This window comes from Sceloporus occidentalis, unplaced genomic scaffold, assembly GCF_023333645.1.
Source record: "Sceloporus occidentalis isolate IW3139 unplaced genomic scaffold, rSceOcc1.0.p SCAF_39, whole genome shotgun sequence".
NCBI lineage: Eukaryota > Metazoa > Chordata > Lepidosauria > Squamata > Phrynosomatidae > Sceloporus > Sceloporus occidentalis.
In genome coordinates, this window is record NW_028317019.1 from 571,584 (window position 1) to 587,039 (window position 15,456).

Consider the following 15,456-nt stretch of genomic DNA (forward strand, 5'->3'; position numbering starts at 1 on the left):
CTTCTCTCACAACCTCTGCCAAATTTCTATAAAAGGTTTCCTTCTTCTCTAATGGCCCATAAACATTAATCAGTACATATTTAACATTATCTATCAAAATCTCCACACACAAGAATCTACCGTCTTTATCTTTCTTCAGTAGCTTTGCTGCATACCTTTTATTCACAAAGATTGCAACTCCCCTCTTCCTTTTATTTACTGTGGCACAAAATAATGTCCCCAATTTACTATTTCTCAAATATTTTATATCTCCATCTTTTATTTTTGTTTCCTGTAAACACAATCAATCAAAATGATTCTTCCCTAGATACTGCATTACATGCTTTCTCTTTCTCTCTTGGCTTATTCCTTTTACATTCCACGAAACTATTTTAAGCCCCATTTTCCTTTTAGAGAGGTTCTTATGTCTTTTATGTAGACTTTCCTATCTCTCCTGAGTAACCCTCTTCTGAGCTTTTGTTTCCCAAATTGTCAGTATTTACCTCCTTAATCCCTAGATTATCTCTCCTTCCTTGCCCTTTTCTCTGGGTCTTTTCTTCTCTTTGTCTATTTACACTTTCTCCTTCCTTCTTGTCCCTTTCTTTATTTCTTTCTTCTTGCTCTCTGTTACCTCTGCTTAATCTCTCATAAAAGGCTTTTGCTTGTTCTATTGTACTTATCCTATATCTCCTCTGATGGTAATGAAAGATCACTCTTTCTATCATATCCCATCTGTACAGTATCTCATTCTTATTGCAAAAGAATATTGTTAGGAATTTATATTCCTGTCTCTTTCTAATTATTTGCAATGGTAAATCCTTATAAATTTCCACTATTCTATCTTCCACAATCAATTTTTTCTCATATTTACAATATTTGCTCTCTCATCCTTGAGCTTGTAAAACATACCGTAATGTCTCTGTCCAATTTCCTTTCCTTTGCTATCTTTGAGCTAAGTCTAAATATCTTATCAATCTGTGCCTCCATCAAATCCTCCTCAATATCCACATATTTTGCCAGCATAGGTATAATTTTGTCATATATTTGTTTGTCTTGTTCTTTACTTTCCCTAATTTTAATTGCCCTTTCCCTATATCTGATCTGCTGCAGAAGATTACTCTGTTGTTCCCTTAATTGAGCCTTTTCCAATTCTTCTGTTTTTTTTCCAGACTTTCCGTTCTTTCTAATACTTCCTCCACCTCCACTTTCACTCCTGATATCTCTTTAGCTAAGTTGTCTATTTTTCCCCCTAATCCATCTAGAGGAAAGGAGATTAAATGATGGTCAGAAAGTGGAAAGTCAGGTGCCAGGTAGTCAGAAATGGCGCAGTTTGCAGCAAGAACCAGGTCAAGACAGTGACCAAGAGAATGAGTTGAAGAGTTGGAGTGTGGTTGGAGGCCAAAAGAAGCCAGGAGAGAGTTAAAGTGAGATGTTGTCGGGTTATTGGAATCATCAACGTGGATATTAAAGTCACCTAGGATCAAAGTGGGGACTGAATCTGAAAGAAAGAATGTCAGCCATGATTCGAAGTCTGAGAGGAACTGGGTGGCAGAACCAGGAGGGCGATAGATAACTGCAACACGGAGCTGTAGAGGAGAAAAGAGTCTAATAGGATGAAACTCAAAAGAAGAGGAATGATAGCTGGTGGGGAAGATAGAACTTGAAACTGTTAGATAGCAAGATACCAACCCCTCCTCCTCGACCCTCAGGGCGGCTTGTGTGGGTGAAGGAGAGACCACCAAAAGAAAGGGCAGCGGAGGTTGTAGTATCATGGGCTGGGAGCCAGGTTTCTGTGAGAACGGGGAGGTTAAAGGATTTAGAGAGAAAAAGGTCATGAATTGCTGTTGCTTTAGGGGCAGCAGAGCGGCAGTTCCAGAGGGAACAGAGGAAGGGAAGCAGGGAGACAGGGAGAGGCCGAATGGGGATCAAGTTAGGAGAAATGTAGGGAGCCATGGGAAAGATAGGATTCACTGCCCAGTGATTAACGGGGAAAGGTGTGACACAACGGCAAGGATGACCCTAGCAAAAACAGCAAGGATGACCCTAGCAAAAACAGCAAGGATGACCCTAGCAAAAGAATGGAGACAAAGGAAAGTTCTTGAAGTAGAGGAAGGCTGTTAGGACTATTTGATGCATTGGAAGCAGATAAACTCACAAGGATCTTACAGAAACAAAACAAAACTAAAATGTATAGATTGATAGAAGACTGGGATAAAGTGCTGGACTATATCAAAAAAGAAAGGAAGACTGAAGGGCAAACAATGTTTAAAGAGAAAACAAAGACGCAGCAAAGAACATACACTTTGGAAGTCTTTTAGTTTGTTTGTTGTGGAATCTGAGGTTGGATGTATGGTGAGTTTGGATGTAATTTAGTATGTTTTACAAGTTTTGTCGCTTGTGAATATTTGTATTTCTCAAGTCTTTTAATTGTATCTGTGTTATTGTTGTTGGTCCCATAGGTTTTTTTTTTCCCCTTTTACCAATAAAGTTTTAAAAAGTACAGAATCCTGAAATCTAGAAAGCATATCCAGGAGAAGGTTTTTTTGGCCACACTGCAAACAACAACCTCCAAACCCCACAAAACAGTGATACCTTTCTCCTGTTTGATGTTTAACACTTTTTCCCAATGAAGAACCCAGTTGAGCTTCAAAAGCTTGTTTTATCTATTTTGTGCATTTTGGCTGGCCACTAAAGGTATCCCTGTTTTGTGGATTGTGGGTGTGATTGTGGTTTGCTGTATGGTCCAGCCAGCATGGCAACCTCTGGATATGATCCCTAGAGTAGGAATCCCTCTTCGTCTCATGGCTGTTTGGGGCTTTTCTCCCTCCCTCCTCTCTGCCCCATAAAAGTCAAGGGGGGACTCGACTCACCTTTGCAAAGGTCTATTACAAGGGGCTAGGATTCAGAGACATAGGTTCAATTTGCATTACAGAAATAGTGCACTTCAACACTGCTTTAACTACCATGGCTCAATTCTATGGAGATCTGGGATCTGTAGTTTTGTGAGCTATGTAGCCTCTCTCAGGGAGCTCTGGTGTGAAAACAGACTACAAATCCCAGAATCCCATAGCACTGAGAAATGGCAGTTAAAGCGATGTTGAACTGCATGAATTCTGCAGTGCAGATTCAACCATAAGCCATGTTATTCAGGAATATCAGTATCCTAAGGGATCTTGTAGCACCTTTGTTACTAACTGAGTGAAAAAAGTTGTAGCATATGCTTTTGTAGACTTGCGTCTGGAGTTTTGTGGAAGAGAGTCATGGCAACCCTAGTAGCCAGAACCTTCTTTTGTCTTCCATTTTGGGAGAGGAGAGAGGGAGGCCGAATGGAGAGCTCCCTGGGAAAGAAGCCATGTCTCTCCAGGCTGAGAGGCCAGAGACCTAGGAGCAGGGCCTCTGCGGTTGGGGAGGAGTCGGTGTCTGAAGCATTGGACCTTCTGGGACCTTCCTTTTGTGCCCATGGAATACAACTGCTTCTTCCCACCAAGAACCCAAAATAGTCCTCTCCGAAATCCCTTTCTGGGAGCATTGGTGAACTGCCCTGGGCCCTACTACGTTGCAAGAAATAAAAATACACATTTGAAAGAATCCAAAGCAGCTCATGTTTAAATAATACATGCCTTAAAAGTGGCACCAGATTCTCCCCATCCCACCCTGGGCTTCCCTTTCAGGTTACAATGTGGTGGGCAAAGCATGACCCACGGCTCCATGCATCAGGGACTTCTCTGTAACCCACAGCGGTCAAAAATGTCTGGGGTCTTTTCGTGATCTTGGGATGTGAGGGACATTTCCGCTATGTTTTGTGGGACCCCTGGGTCAATTTAACACCATAAGATGAGGTGTCCTCCGCTCGCTTCCCAGAAGCATGGCGAAAATGTCACTCATGTTGATGTTGATGCTTATTTTAACCAGTTCTATTTTATATTATTGCCTATTGTTTTATACATGTTTTGTATATTGTCAGGTTTTATTTTTATTGACTTGATCATTTGTATGTACAGCACTGTGTACATTTACAGCGCTATAGAAATAAATGATGATGATGATGATGATGATGATGATGATGATGATGATAAAGTTGCACTCTCTCCGCCGCAGAGGATGGCCATGGGAAACCCACTCTGAAGGAACCTGCCAAGAAAACCCCTTCAGAGACTCCCATAAGGTCACCATAAGACCTGGAAACAACTGGAAGGCAGACCCCAAGAACAACATTGGGAAATAGGTGCAAGCCTTGCCTTGGGAAAGTGCAATGACTGGGCTCCAGTCAATGGAGGTCTTCTTCAGGCAGAAAAGGGAGGTTTATGCAAATGCAGAATGACATCACTGCTACGGAAGGCTCTCTTGACCAATCAGAGAGCAAGATGAAGGTTCTTCTGGAAGCTTCCGTGAGAAGGAGATATAAGGCCTGAGAGACCAAGAGACAGTTGGGGGAATTGTGTCGGTTGGAGATCGAGAGAGAGAGTTAAAGAGCGGATCTTGGAAGTTAGTCTCAGAATTGGATGCTTAGGTCTATTTGTTTTCTTAATAGCTTGTATGAATTGAATATTATATACTTACAAATATTGTACCTGCAAGACTCTTAATATCTTGTATGACTTATATTTCAGTTATATTTTGTTGTTTATAATAAATACCTCCTTGGAGTATCTACTACTCGACGCTCCTCATCCTTGAGCTTGTAAAATTGTAAAAGCTCAGTTGATGCTTGGGAAGATCAGTAAAGAAGGAGAAATAAGGTTCCTTAACTGGTCCCATTGTAGGTTAAGGGAAACCCTTTTATAATTCACTGGATGATGGCAGCGGGATTTGAGGAAGTTAAGGGTCTCCTGGGCTAAGAGCCATAATGTCTAAATGGCTAATTAACAATTTGTAATCCACTCTGAAAGCCTTTTGGCTGAAGAGAGGGGTATAAAATTATTATTATTATTATTATTATTATTATTATTATTATTATTACAGGGCCGCAGTTTGGCTGCTTGGATCACCGGAGATCATCACAGTGAGTCAGTTGGAAAAGCCCATCTAACTCCAGAAAATAAAGGTACTTCAGGAGTTTGCACTCTACGTCTTTCTGTAATAATAGCTACAAAACTGATAATAGCATTTGGGACATTTAGTCTTTTAATAAAATAATGCATATGTAAATGCTGCTTTAAACCCTCTTTCCATCTGCCGCTTTGCGCTGGTTTTGGGGGGAAATGAGAAAGTGTTGGGAGGGAGGGACTGCCAACAGAATTAGGAGATGCATTGCAGGCTATGGACAGTTTGCAGACAAGTAAGGTCCAAAACACAGGGCAGCAATAGTCCATTTTGAGAGCGCTTTAACTGCCCTGGCCCAGTGCTAGGGAATCCTGGGAAATGGAGTTTATTGTGGCACCGGAGCCCTCTGACAGAGAAGGCTCAATGTCTCACAAAACTACATCTCCCAGAATTCCCTAGCATTGAGCCAGGGCAATTAAAGCGGTCTCAGATTGGATTATTGTTGCAGTGTGTTTTGGACTTAGGTGACCCTTGGCAAGTCACACTCTCTCAGCCTCAGAGGGATTGTTACCTGTGGGGCATAGACTGTGGGAATTGGAGCTGGGGGCTAGGTTTGGAAGAGGGTGGAACACAAAATGTGAGTCTGGGGCAGGGGGGTGGGGTCTTCCAGCTGCTCTGCCCCCATTGGCCAGCCTCAAAAAGAGGGGGAGCTTCTGCTTCTCTATTTAGCTCTGCGCGCGGAAGAGTGAGTAAGGAGAAAGGAGCAGGGTTTTAGAGGGAGAAGGAGACAGACAGACAGGAAAGAGAGGGGGGGAGTGAAGCTACAGCAGAGAGACAAGGCCTGGAACCACTAGGCTTCACTGCTGCCCTGAGGGCTGCCTGGGCCTGGCTTGGGTCTTCTGCTGCTGCTGCTTCTCTTTGGCCACTGCCATTAAGGTGGGGAGGAAGGAGGCCCAGCAGTCCTTCTAGGCAAGGCCCACTCTCTCTGAAGGAGGGAGAGTATGACTCCCCAAAGGGGATTTCAATGCTATTAATGGTGGCTCTCATGCTGTAGCAATGATGATGATGATGATGATGATGATGATGTCAGGCCTTGGGGGAGGATGGAGCTGCTGCCAGACCTTAATCATCATTAATGCCACCATCGCTGGGCCTTCTTGCTCTGCACCACTATAATGGCCATGGCTCAGTGCTATGGAACTCTGGGAATGTTCTTTTGGTTTGACATTTTAGGTGTTGTTAAGGTTTGGAAATCCTGGTTGGGGTTCTTTTGTCCTCCATTTTGGGTTCCCTGAAGGCCTCAGACTGCCATCTGCCAAGCTCTGAGACAGAGGCAGCCATTTTGTGTTCTGGAAGCCATTTTGTGTTCTGGCAGCCATTTTGTGTTCTGGCGGCCATTTTGTTCTGCTTGTGACTGTGCGGAATAATGTTCCGGAACCTTCTCTGAGCCTCAGTTGAACAGAGGCTTCTCTTTCTTTCCTGAGGCTCCAGAGAGAGAAGGAGGCCAGGCTCCTTGCGCCAAAAGGAAGGAAGGGTTTCTCTTTGTGTGTCTTTTGTGTCTCTTTTCTGAAGAGGGTTTTCTTATTACAAGGCTCTGCTCCTTCTGGGGAACATGGGTTTTAAAAGGGATCAGAAATGGGGAGGAGAGTTTTAATACAAGCCTTATTCTTCTTCTTCACAAACATCAGGGTTTGGCTTCTAAGAGGAGGCTTGTCCCCCAAAAAAGGCCAAAAGTGGTTCCTTTGGGAGGTTTTAAAAGTCTCCCCAGTTTCTTATTAAGAGATTTTCACTCAAGAAAGAAGCCATCTCAAATGACCAAATAAAAATAGAAACAAGAACAACAAAAATAAGGATTACAGACTAAAACAAACTACTTACTTTTTTTAAAGGAAAGCCATTATTTGGAGAGTAAAAACAAGACTTGGGTGCTTCTATCCTTTTACAACCGATTTAAGCTGTATCTGCTCTACAGAAATAATCCAGTTCAAAACCACTTTAACTCTCCTGGCTCCGTCCTGTGGAATCCTGGGATTTGTAGTTCGTTGTGGCACCAGGGCTCTCTGGCAGGTAAGGCTAAGTGTCTCATAGGTAAAATCCCAGGATTCCATAGCACTGTGCGGTTAAAGCGGTGTCAAAGTGTCTTATTTCTGCCGTGTGGATGCAGCCTTCTTTGGACAGTGGATGGTGCTGGGGGTAAGCACTGGGGACCTCTGGAGGTTTCAGCAGATGATTTATTTATGATGCAGTCATTTCACATCTAGCTACAGGGGCATAACCAGGGCCCTTTCCAATTCCCCATCCCCTCATCCTTCACCACTCTAATAGGGCATGGAGTAACTGTTGTGTAGGGGAGCTGCAATGAATCTATGCTAGGTCCAGGACGCTTTGGTTGGAGCAGAGGGAGGAAGGGGATGCTCACCTCTGCATTGGCCCAAAGGAGGCATATGTCACCTGCGTATCTCACCAGCAGAATGCTATTCTCTGTGTCTTTGAGTGCTGCAGGGTTTCTTGCCAAGCCAATCCTAACCCTGGTCCCTTTTCTCAGAACCCTCATCTCGGCCCCCTTGGACTCGGCTTTGGGGCCTCTCTTGCTGGAAGTGACCCAAGTGCAAGACCACCAGGACCCCTGCCCACCTGATGGCCAACACAGAGGCCAAGCGGAGGGAGTTGGGCTCCCAAAGAAACAGACTGCGGAGGTACAAGAAATCTTTGGTGAGTTGAAGTTCTTGACTATTTATTTCTTTTTTTTATAATTATTATTTATTTATTAAAATTAAAACAATACAAAATATATAAACATACAAACAACATTCACACCTATCCATTTATACCTTTACACAGATCATATTACATAATAAAGATACTCATTATAAAATTGTGCTATATATTTGTAAAAACTCCCCATTCCATCTATCTATCAACTTATCTATCTAACCCTAAATTTACTTAACTCTTCTTCACTTCTTCTTAACTACACTAATCTAAATCTTTCTCTCCTTCTTCCCTAACCCATAGATTCTTCTTCTCTTCATTATGGTCCCAATTTCTTACTCTAAGCGCTCTCTAAACTAAAATTCTAGGCTTCCAAATTGTACTTTTCGTATCTTCCACTCTTCTTCAAAATCTCATTCTCTCTTCATTCTTACATGCTAATTGGCTTCCTTCTTACCAGTATGTACTACCTTGATTAATTTACTTTCTTAAAATTTAACAGAAAGGAAATATGGGTTCTATCTTACCAAATCAAGGTATATTAATAGCTGCTAAATTCCCCAAATTCTCTTTCAAAAATTTGATAACCACACTCCATTCTTCCGTTAATATCCCCTTATTTTCATTCCTCAATGTCTGAGTTAATTTGTCCATTTCTATTCCATCATACAATTTTATCATCCAGTCCTCCTTTGTTGGAATATCACTACATTTCCATTTTTGAGCATAACATATCCGGGCAAGAGAAGCCATATAAAAAACAATTTTTCCATATTTAGAGGGAATTTCATCTCCAAATATACCCAAAATATAAAATTTGGGTTTTAAATGTAAATTGATATTTAAAATTTCGCTGATGCAATCCTTAATCATTGCCCAAATTTTTTTAGCCCAATCACACGTCCACCACCAATATTCTTTTTACATTTCCAGCATCTGTTGCTATTGTTTTTATAGATGTTTACTAGTTTGTCTGGTGAGAGATACCTTTGATAAAACATTTTGTAAAAATTCTCCCTCATGTTTTGAGAAGCTGTATATCTAAATCCGTTTTTCCAAACTCTTTCCCATTACGAAAGTAATATAGGGTGGCCGACACTCCTTGCCCATTTAATCAACTGGTGTTTTACCACCTCCTCTTCTGTGTCATACTGTAATAGTGTTTTATAGATTTTGCTAATTAATTTATTTTCTTCAAGGGCCAAAATCTTTCCTAAATGACAGCCATCCTCCTTTCTTACAAAACCATATGTTTTCTCATCTAACCTAAATCGTTCATAGATCTGTCTGTATGCGAACCATGTTCCTTTCCATCCTTTTTCCAGTAGTTTTTCTCTTGTTTTAATTACCCAATTTCCTTTCTGAAATTCCAACAAATCATTATACTTATACCATTTTGAGTCTTTGGCCATTTCCTTTCTAAAGAAGGCTTCATGAGGGGAGACCCATCTGTTCAATTTAGGTAGGATTCTATCTTTGTAACGGTTCCAAATTTTTAACAGGGTTTTCCTAATACAATGATCCATAAAAATTTTATTTTGTTGGGATTTCCCATATGCCAAGTAAGCATGCCAACCAAATTTCAACCCATTCCCTTCCAATTCCAGAAGTCTTTCATCCTCTAGAGTTACCCAATCCTTAACTCACAACAACATGAAAGCAAGCGGAGAACATATTCTCCCAATATGGCAGAGACAGTCCTGGTTAACCCTCTGTCACCCCACTTTTTCAGGGGCTTTTAAAAATTTCTCGGTTGCTCTCTCATCCTCCCACTTTCCCCCTTCTCAGCTCACTTCAGTTCCTGAGTGCCATTCAGTTTGCACCCTAACAACTCAAAAGTGGGGAGAAGAGAGGAAAGACGGAGGCAGGATATTGCCCTTCCCAGGAGGCTGAAGCAAAAGCAAACTGCTGTGCCCTTCCCCGTTTGTGTGACCTTCCTCATAAATAACTTTGGCCATCCTCACCGCCTTCTGGATTGCTTGTCCACATGTGTCTTGCTTTTTCCATCTGTGCAATGTTGGAGGATATGGGGGAACATCTCTGGATCTAAATATGGGGTAGCCCCAGTGGCCCTCAATCCCAGCCTGCTCCCCAAAACTGTTATTAAAAATGACGTTTGCCTCTGAAATGTGGCAAGAAATTTATAAATGCACTATAATTCTTGGGTGGCTAAATGTTCTGTATGTGTATGTGTTGGGATAGTGAGTATCCTAATACATCCTCAATATCCCAGCAATGGCCTAAATAGTATTGTTTATGATATTAGAATCATAGAGTTGGAAGAGAGCACAAGGGCCATCCAGTCCAACCCCCTGCCATGCAAGAACTCTCAATCAAAGCATACACATCAGATGGCCATCCAGCCTCATCTTAAAGACCTTCAAGGAAGGAGACGCCACTGCATTCTGAGGAAGGAGTGTGTTCCACTGTCAAACAGCCCTTACTGTCAGGACGTTCCTCCTAATGTTCAGGTGGAATCTCTTTTCCTGGAGCTTGCATCCATTGTTCCGGATCCTGTTTTCTGGAGCAGCAGAAAACAAGCTTGCTCCCTCCTCAATATGACATCCCTTCATATATTTAAACAGGGCTATCATATCCCCTCTTAACCTTGCCTTCTCCAGGCTAAACATGTCCAGCTCCCTAAGTATATTATATTGAAAGGATTCGAGACAAACTGGATTTGAAAGGCAGCAGGTTTTTGCTTGCTAACATAATTTAAAGTTTATTTCCTGCACTGAATTCTGAAGTGATGAAATAATATTTGGGATACACCATGCGATTTCCTTCCCTTTTCCTTAGTCACTCCCTGGATGAGGGCTATTTTCTGTTGCAGGTGACCTTTGCGGATGTGGCAGTATATTTCACCAAAGACGAATGGAATCTGTTGACGAAGAAGCAGAGGCTTATGTACAATTGTGTAATGATGGAGAATTATGAGAATGTGGCTTCTGTGGGTAAGGAACCTGAATCCATTGTCCTTTCTATGAGACTGAGGTCCCTTTTGTGCTAAATTATCATGGTGCTATGATTCCACTAGCATTATAGAATCATAGAGTTGGAATAGACCACAAGGGCCATCCAATTCAACCCCCTTCTGCCCTGCAGGAATACATTTCCAAACACCATCCAGCCTCTGTTTAAAGACCTCCAAGGAAGAGGATGCCACGAAACGAAGGGAGTTGCACTGTCAAAGAGCTCTTATTGTTGCTCCTCAAAGGGCTTGATGGTTTCAAGATCTTTCACCACTTTGGCTGCCTTCCTCTGGGCATGTTCCAACTTGACAACATCCTTTTTAAATTGTGGGGCCCTCAACTGGACACAGGATTATTCTGACTAAAGCATAATAGAGTAGCACTATTACATCCCTTGATCTAGAAACTTTACTTGTATTGATGCAACCTAGAATGACATTGGCCCTTTTAGTTGTCTACTGTGTTGGTTGTGAGTCATTTAGTGCCACACAGCATGAAGCATCCTCTGCAGTTAGCTTGCATCATGCCATGTGCTCTGACTCAGCACTCAATGGCAGTCTCACAGGAAATGATGCCACTTTTCAATCAAAATATTTTTACACATATTTAATTGAATATTGTTCAACCGCCTGATTATCTGCTTCCACTGATTTCCTCATGGCACTTCCCCTACAATCTCTTCTTTGCTAGCTCCTATGAGTAAGGATACAATCACTATATGGATTTGGGGGCATCCAGAACAGTTTCATGCTCGGGTCACTCACACCAACTTTATTAATTTAACCTGAAGTAGGGAGGGGTGAACGTAGGGCTAAATCTTGGAGTAACACCTTCCTCTCTTAACGCTGAGATTCAGTCTTCTCTGTCATTGTCCTCCTTTACAGAAGAACTTGTCAGTCATGAAAGTGTCCACAGAGGAAAGAAGTCACATAAATGTCAGCATTGTGGGAAAAGATTTGCCTACAAGTCAGTTCTTGTCAAGCATCAGAGAGTCCACACAGGAGAGAAGCCAGACAAATGCCAGCATTGTGGGAAATGTTTTTCTTCAAAGTCAGACCTAGTGAGACATCAGAGAGTCCACACAGGAGAGAAGCCATTCAAATGCCAGCATTGTGGGAAATGTTTTTCTTTGAAGTCATACCTAGTGACACATCAGAGAGTCCACATAGGAGCAAAGCCCTACAAATGCCAGCATTGTGAGAAATGTTTTTCTTCAAAGTCATACCTAGTGATACATCAGAGATCTCACACAGGAGAGAAGCCATACAAATGCCAGCATTGTGGGAAATCTTTTTCTTCAAAGTCAGACCTAGTGATACATCAGAGAGTCCACACAGGAGAGAAGCCATACAAATGCCAGCATTGTGGGAAAGCTTTTTCATTGAAATCAAACCTAGTGAGACATCAGAGAGTTCACACAGGAGAGAAGCCATACAAATGCCAGCATTGTGAGAAATGTTTTTCGTCAAAGTCATACCTAGTGAAACATCAGAGAATCCACACAGGAGAGAAGCCATACAAATGCCAGCATTGTGGGAAAGCTTTTTCATTGAAATCAAACCTAGTGATACATCAGAGATCTCACACAGGAGCAAAGCCCTACAAATGCCAGCATTGTGGGAAATGTTTTTCTTCTAAGTCAGACCTAGTGAAACATCAGAGAATCCACACAGGAGAGAAGCCATACAAATGTCAGCATTGTGGGAAGTGTTTTTCTTCTAAGTCAGACCTAGTGAAACATCAGAGAATCCACACAGGAGAGAAGCCATACAAATGTCAGCATTGTGGGAAGTGTTTTTCTTCTAAGTCAGACCTAGTGAGAGATAAGAGAATCCACACAGGAGAGAAGCCATACAAATGCCAGCATTGTGGGAAATGTTTTTCTTCAAAGTCAAACATAGTGACACATCAGAGAATCCACACAGGAGAGAAGCCATACAAATGCCAGCATTGTGGGAAATGTTTTTCTGACAAGTCAGCCCAAGTGAAACATGAGAGAGGCCACACAGGGGAGAAGCTACAGAAATCCCAGTATTGAACTAACATTATATTTGTCAAGAAGGAATACAAAGCATATATTTTTAATCCTGTGGTAATAAGAAAAAGACCTTATGGTTTTGTTTATTAACTTTGTCCATATGTCTGTTTATGTTTTAAAGTCATATTTTGTTAAGTTTGGGTTTTAATTGGTAATAGTATAGGTAATTGCTTTGGGTTGTATATTTGTCGTGGATTGTGGTATAGGTTAGGTAGATGAGGGGTGGGATTTGTTGCATCTGGATAGAATAGTTATGGGGATGGTATCTTTTGCAAAGTGTGAGATGTTGTCTGAAGAAATTTTGCGGTATCAACAGAAAGGGCTAGTTTGTGGGAATGGCAAAGGGGGCCTTGTTACCTGTGGGGCATAGACTGTGGGAATTGGGGGTGAGGCTAGGTTTGGAAGAGGGTGATGTTGAACGTTTGGGGTTTTAGTGTATTGTTTGGATTGGAGTGGGCAGTTCTGGCTTAAACACTGAATTTCTATGTCTTCTCAATAAAGTTCTTTACTGTTTCAACACACTGGACTCTTTGATGCACAGAAGTTCTGAATTTTCCCAAAACTGACCCTTTCTTCTGTCCTCAGTCCTCAGCTGCATTCCCAGCCATAAGAAGAGAAGGGGCACACACACACATATGTGCACAGAAACACACAAACATACAGGATACACAGAGAGAGCTATATTTCAAAACTAGAGCCTTCCTTTACTGGCTTTCCCTCCTGAGTCCAGCTCTGCACCTTGGCCTCCATTGCGGTCTCCTTAAAGGAAAAAAAGAGGGAAGGAAGGAAGGGGAGGCTGCTGAGCTCCCGGCACATACCTTCCTTTCCTGTAAAGGCCGCCAGCGGAATAAGCAGCAGCATCTAGGCTCTGGCAATTCCTGCGCATGCTGAAGAGGGCCCTTTGGGGGCATCTGTGAATGCACAGTCTCGGCCCCTGAAGCCATGACTGCCCTCACAGGGAGGGAGGGAGGGAAGTGGGGAGAGCCCTTGTCCTTTCCATTATACAAGCTATACAAATGCCAGCATTGTGGGGAATGTTTTTCTTGGAAGTTAAGCCTAGTTACACATCAGGGAGTCCACACAGGAGAAAAGCCACACAAATGCCAGCATTGTGGGAAATGTTTTTCTTTGAGGTCAAATCTAGTGAGACATCAGAGAGGCCACACAGTAGAGAAGCCACACAAATCCCAGAAGTGAACTAACATTATTTTTGTCAAGAATGAATACAGAAAATATATTTTCAATCCAGCAGTGAAAAGACCCTTATGCTTATGTTTGTAAGGGTTGTCTATCCATATGTCTGTGGTTTGTCTGTGGCTAAGTCTGTTTATGTTTAAAGTTATATTTTGTTAAGTTTAGGTTTTCATTGCTGTTAGTATAGATCATAGCTTATAAATTTGACTGGAGACTGTAGTATAGGTTAGCAAAATAGAGGGGTGGGATTTGTTGCATCTGGCTCAAATAGTTATGGGAATGTTAGTTTTTGCAATGGGTGAGATGTTGGCTGAAGAAAGTTGGGGGCCGATATTAACAAAAATGGGGTTAGTTTCTGGGGGTGGCAAAGGGGGCCTTGATACCTGTGGGGCATAGATTGTAGGAATTGGAGATGGGGGCTAGGTTGGGAAGAGGGTGGTGTTTTAGGTTTTGGGGTTTTAATGTATAGTTTGGCTTGGAGTGGGCAGTTCTGGCTTAAACACTGAATTCCTTCTATGTGTTCTCAATAAAGTTCTTTGCTATTTCAACACACTGGACTCTTTGATGCACAGAAGTTCTGCATTTGCACAAAATTGACACGTTCTTCTTTCCTCAGCCCTCAGCTCCATTCCCAGCCATAAGAACTGAGGCAAACACACACGCACTGAGAGAGAAAGAGATATATGTACAAAGCAGAGTCTTCCCAGCCTTTCTCTCCTGAGTCCAGCTCTGCAGCCTGGGCTCCATTCCGGAAGGAAGGAAGGAAGGAAGGGCGTACTCCTTCCCTTCTTCCAGAGGCCGACATTATTATAGAGGCTATAGGTGAGGTGTCCAGTAACTCAGTGAATAAGATCATACTGGATTAATTTGAATCTGTGAGTACTGAGGACATGGAGAAGCTCCTTGGAAGTGTGAAGAAGACAACTTGCCCTCTCAACCCTTGTCCTTCACGGCTGGTCCTCCAAGGAGGAGATGCACTTAGGACTCATCTGAGATGTATCATAAATGCATCTCTTAGGGAGGGCTATTTTCCATCTTGCTTAAAAGAAGCAGAGGCACGGCCGCTTCTGAAAAAGCCCTCCCTAGATCCCTTGGACATGAACAATTACAGATCCGTCTCCCATCTTCCATTTCTAAGCAAGGTGATTGAGAAGGAAGTTGCTCTTCAACTCCAAGCATTCTTGGAAGAATCAGATTATCTAGACCCATTTCAAACTGGCTTCAAGATGGGATACGGAGTCGAGACTGCTATAGTCACCTTAGTAGATGATCTTTGCTTGAACACTGACAGATGAAGTGTGACCCTGTTGAAGCTTTTGGATCTCTCAGTGGCTTTCAATACCATCGACCATGGTATCGTTCTGGAAAGCCTGAGGGAATTGAGGATCAGGGGCAATGCATTGCAGTGGATCCAGTTCTATCTCTCCAGCAGATTCCAGAAAGAGATGCTTGGGAACAGTTGTTCCTTTAAAAGGGAGTTTAAATTTGGTGTTCTTCAGGGCATCATCCTGTCACTAATACTGTTTAACATCTACATGAAACCACTGGGAGAGATCATCTGGAGAAATTGAGTGGAGT

General features: G+C 42.3%; 1 protein-coding gene across 1 annotated transcript; it reads left to right on the plus strand.

The window, feature by feature from the left end:
* The first annotated feature begins 10,176 nt into the window (after nucleotides 1-10,176).
* On the plus strand, nucleotides 10,177-14,197 carry LOC149290377 (uncharacterized). The gene is made up of 2 exons (XM_089489221.1): nucleotides 10,177-10,628; nucleotides 11,531-14,197. Exons 1-2 carry the CDS (start codon nucleotides 10,448-10,450, stop codon nucleotides 12,682-12,684), a joined length of 1,335 nt encoding a protein of 444 aa, XP_089345347.1. The 5' UTR covers nucleotides 10,177-10,447; the 3' UTR covers nucleotides 12,685-14,197.
* Nucleotides 14,198-15,456: the final 1,259 nt, after the last annotated feature.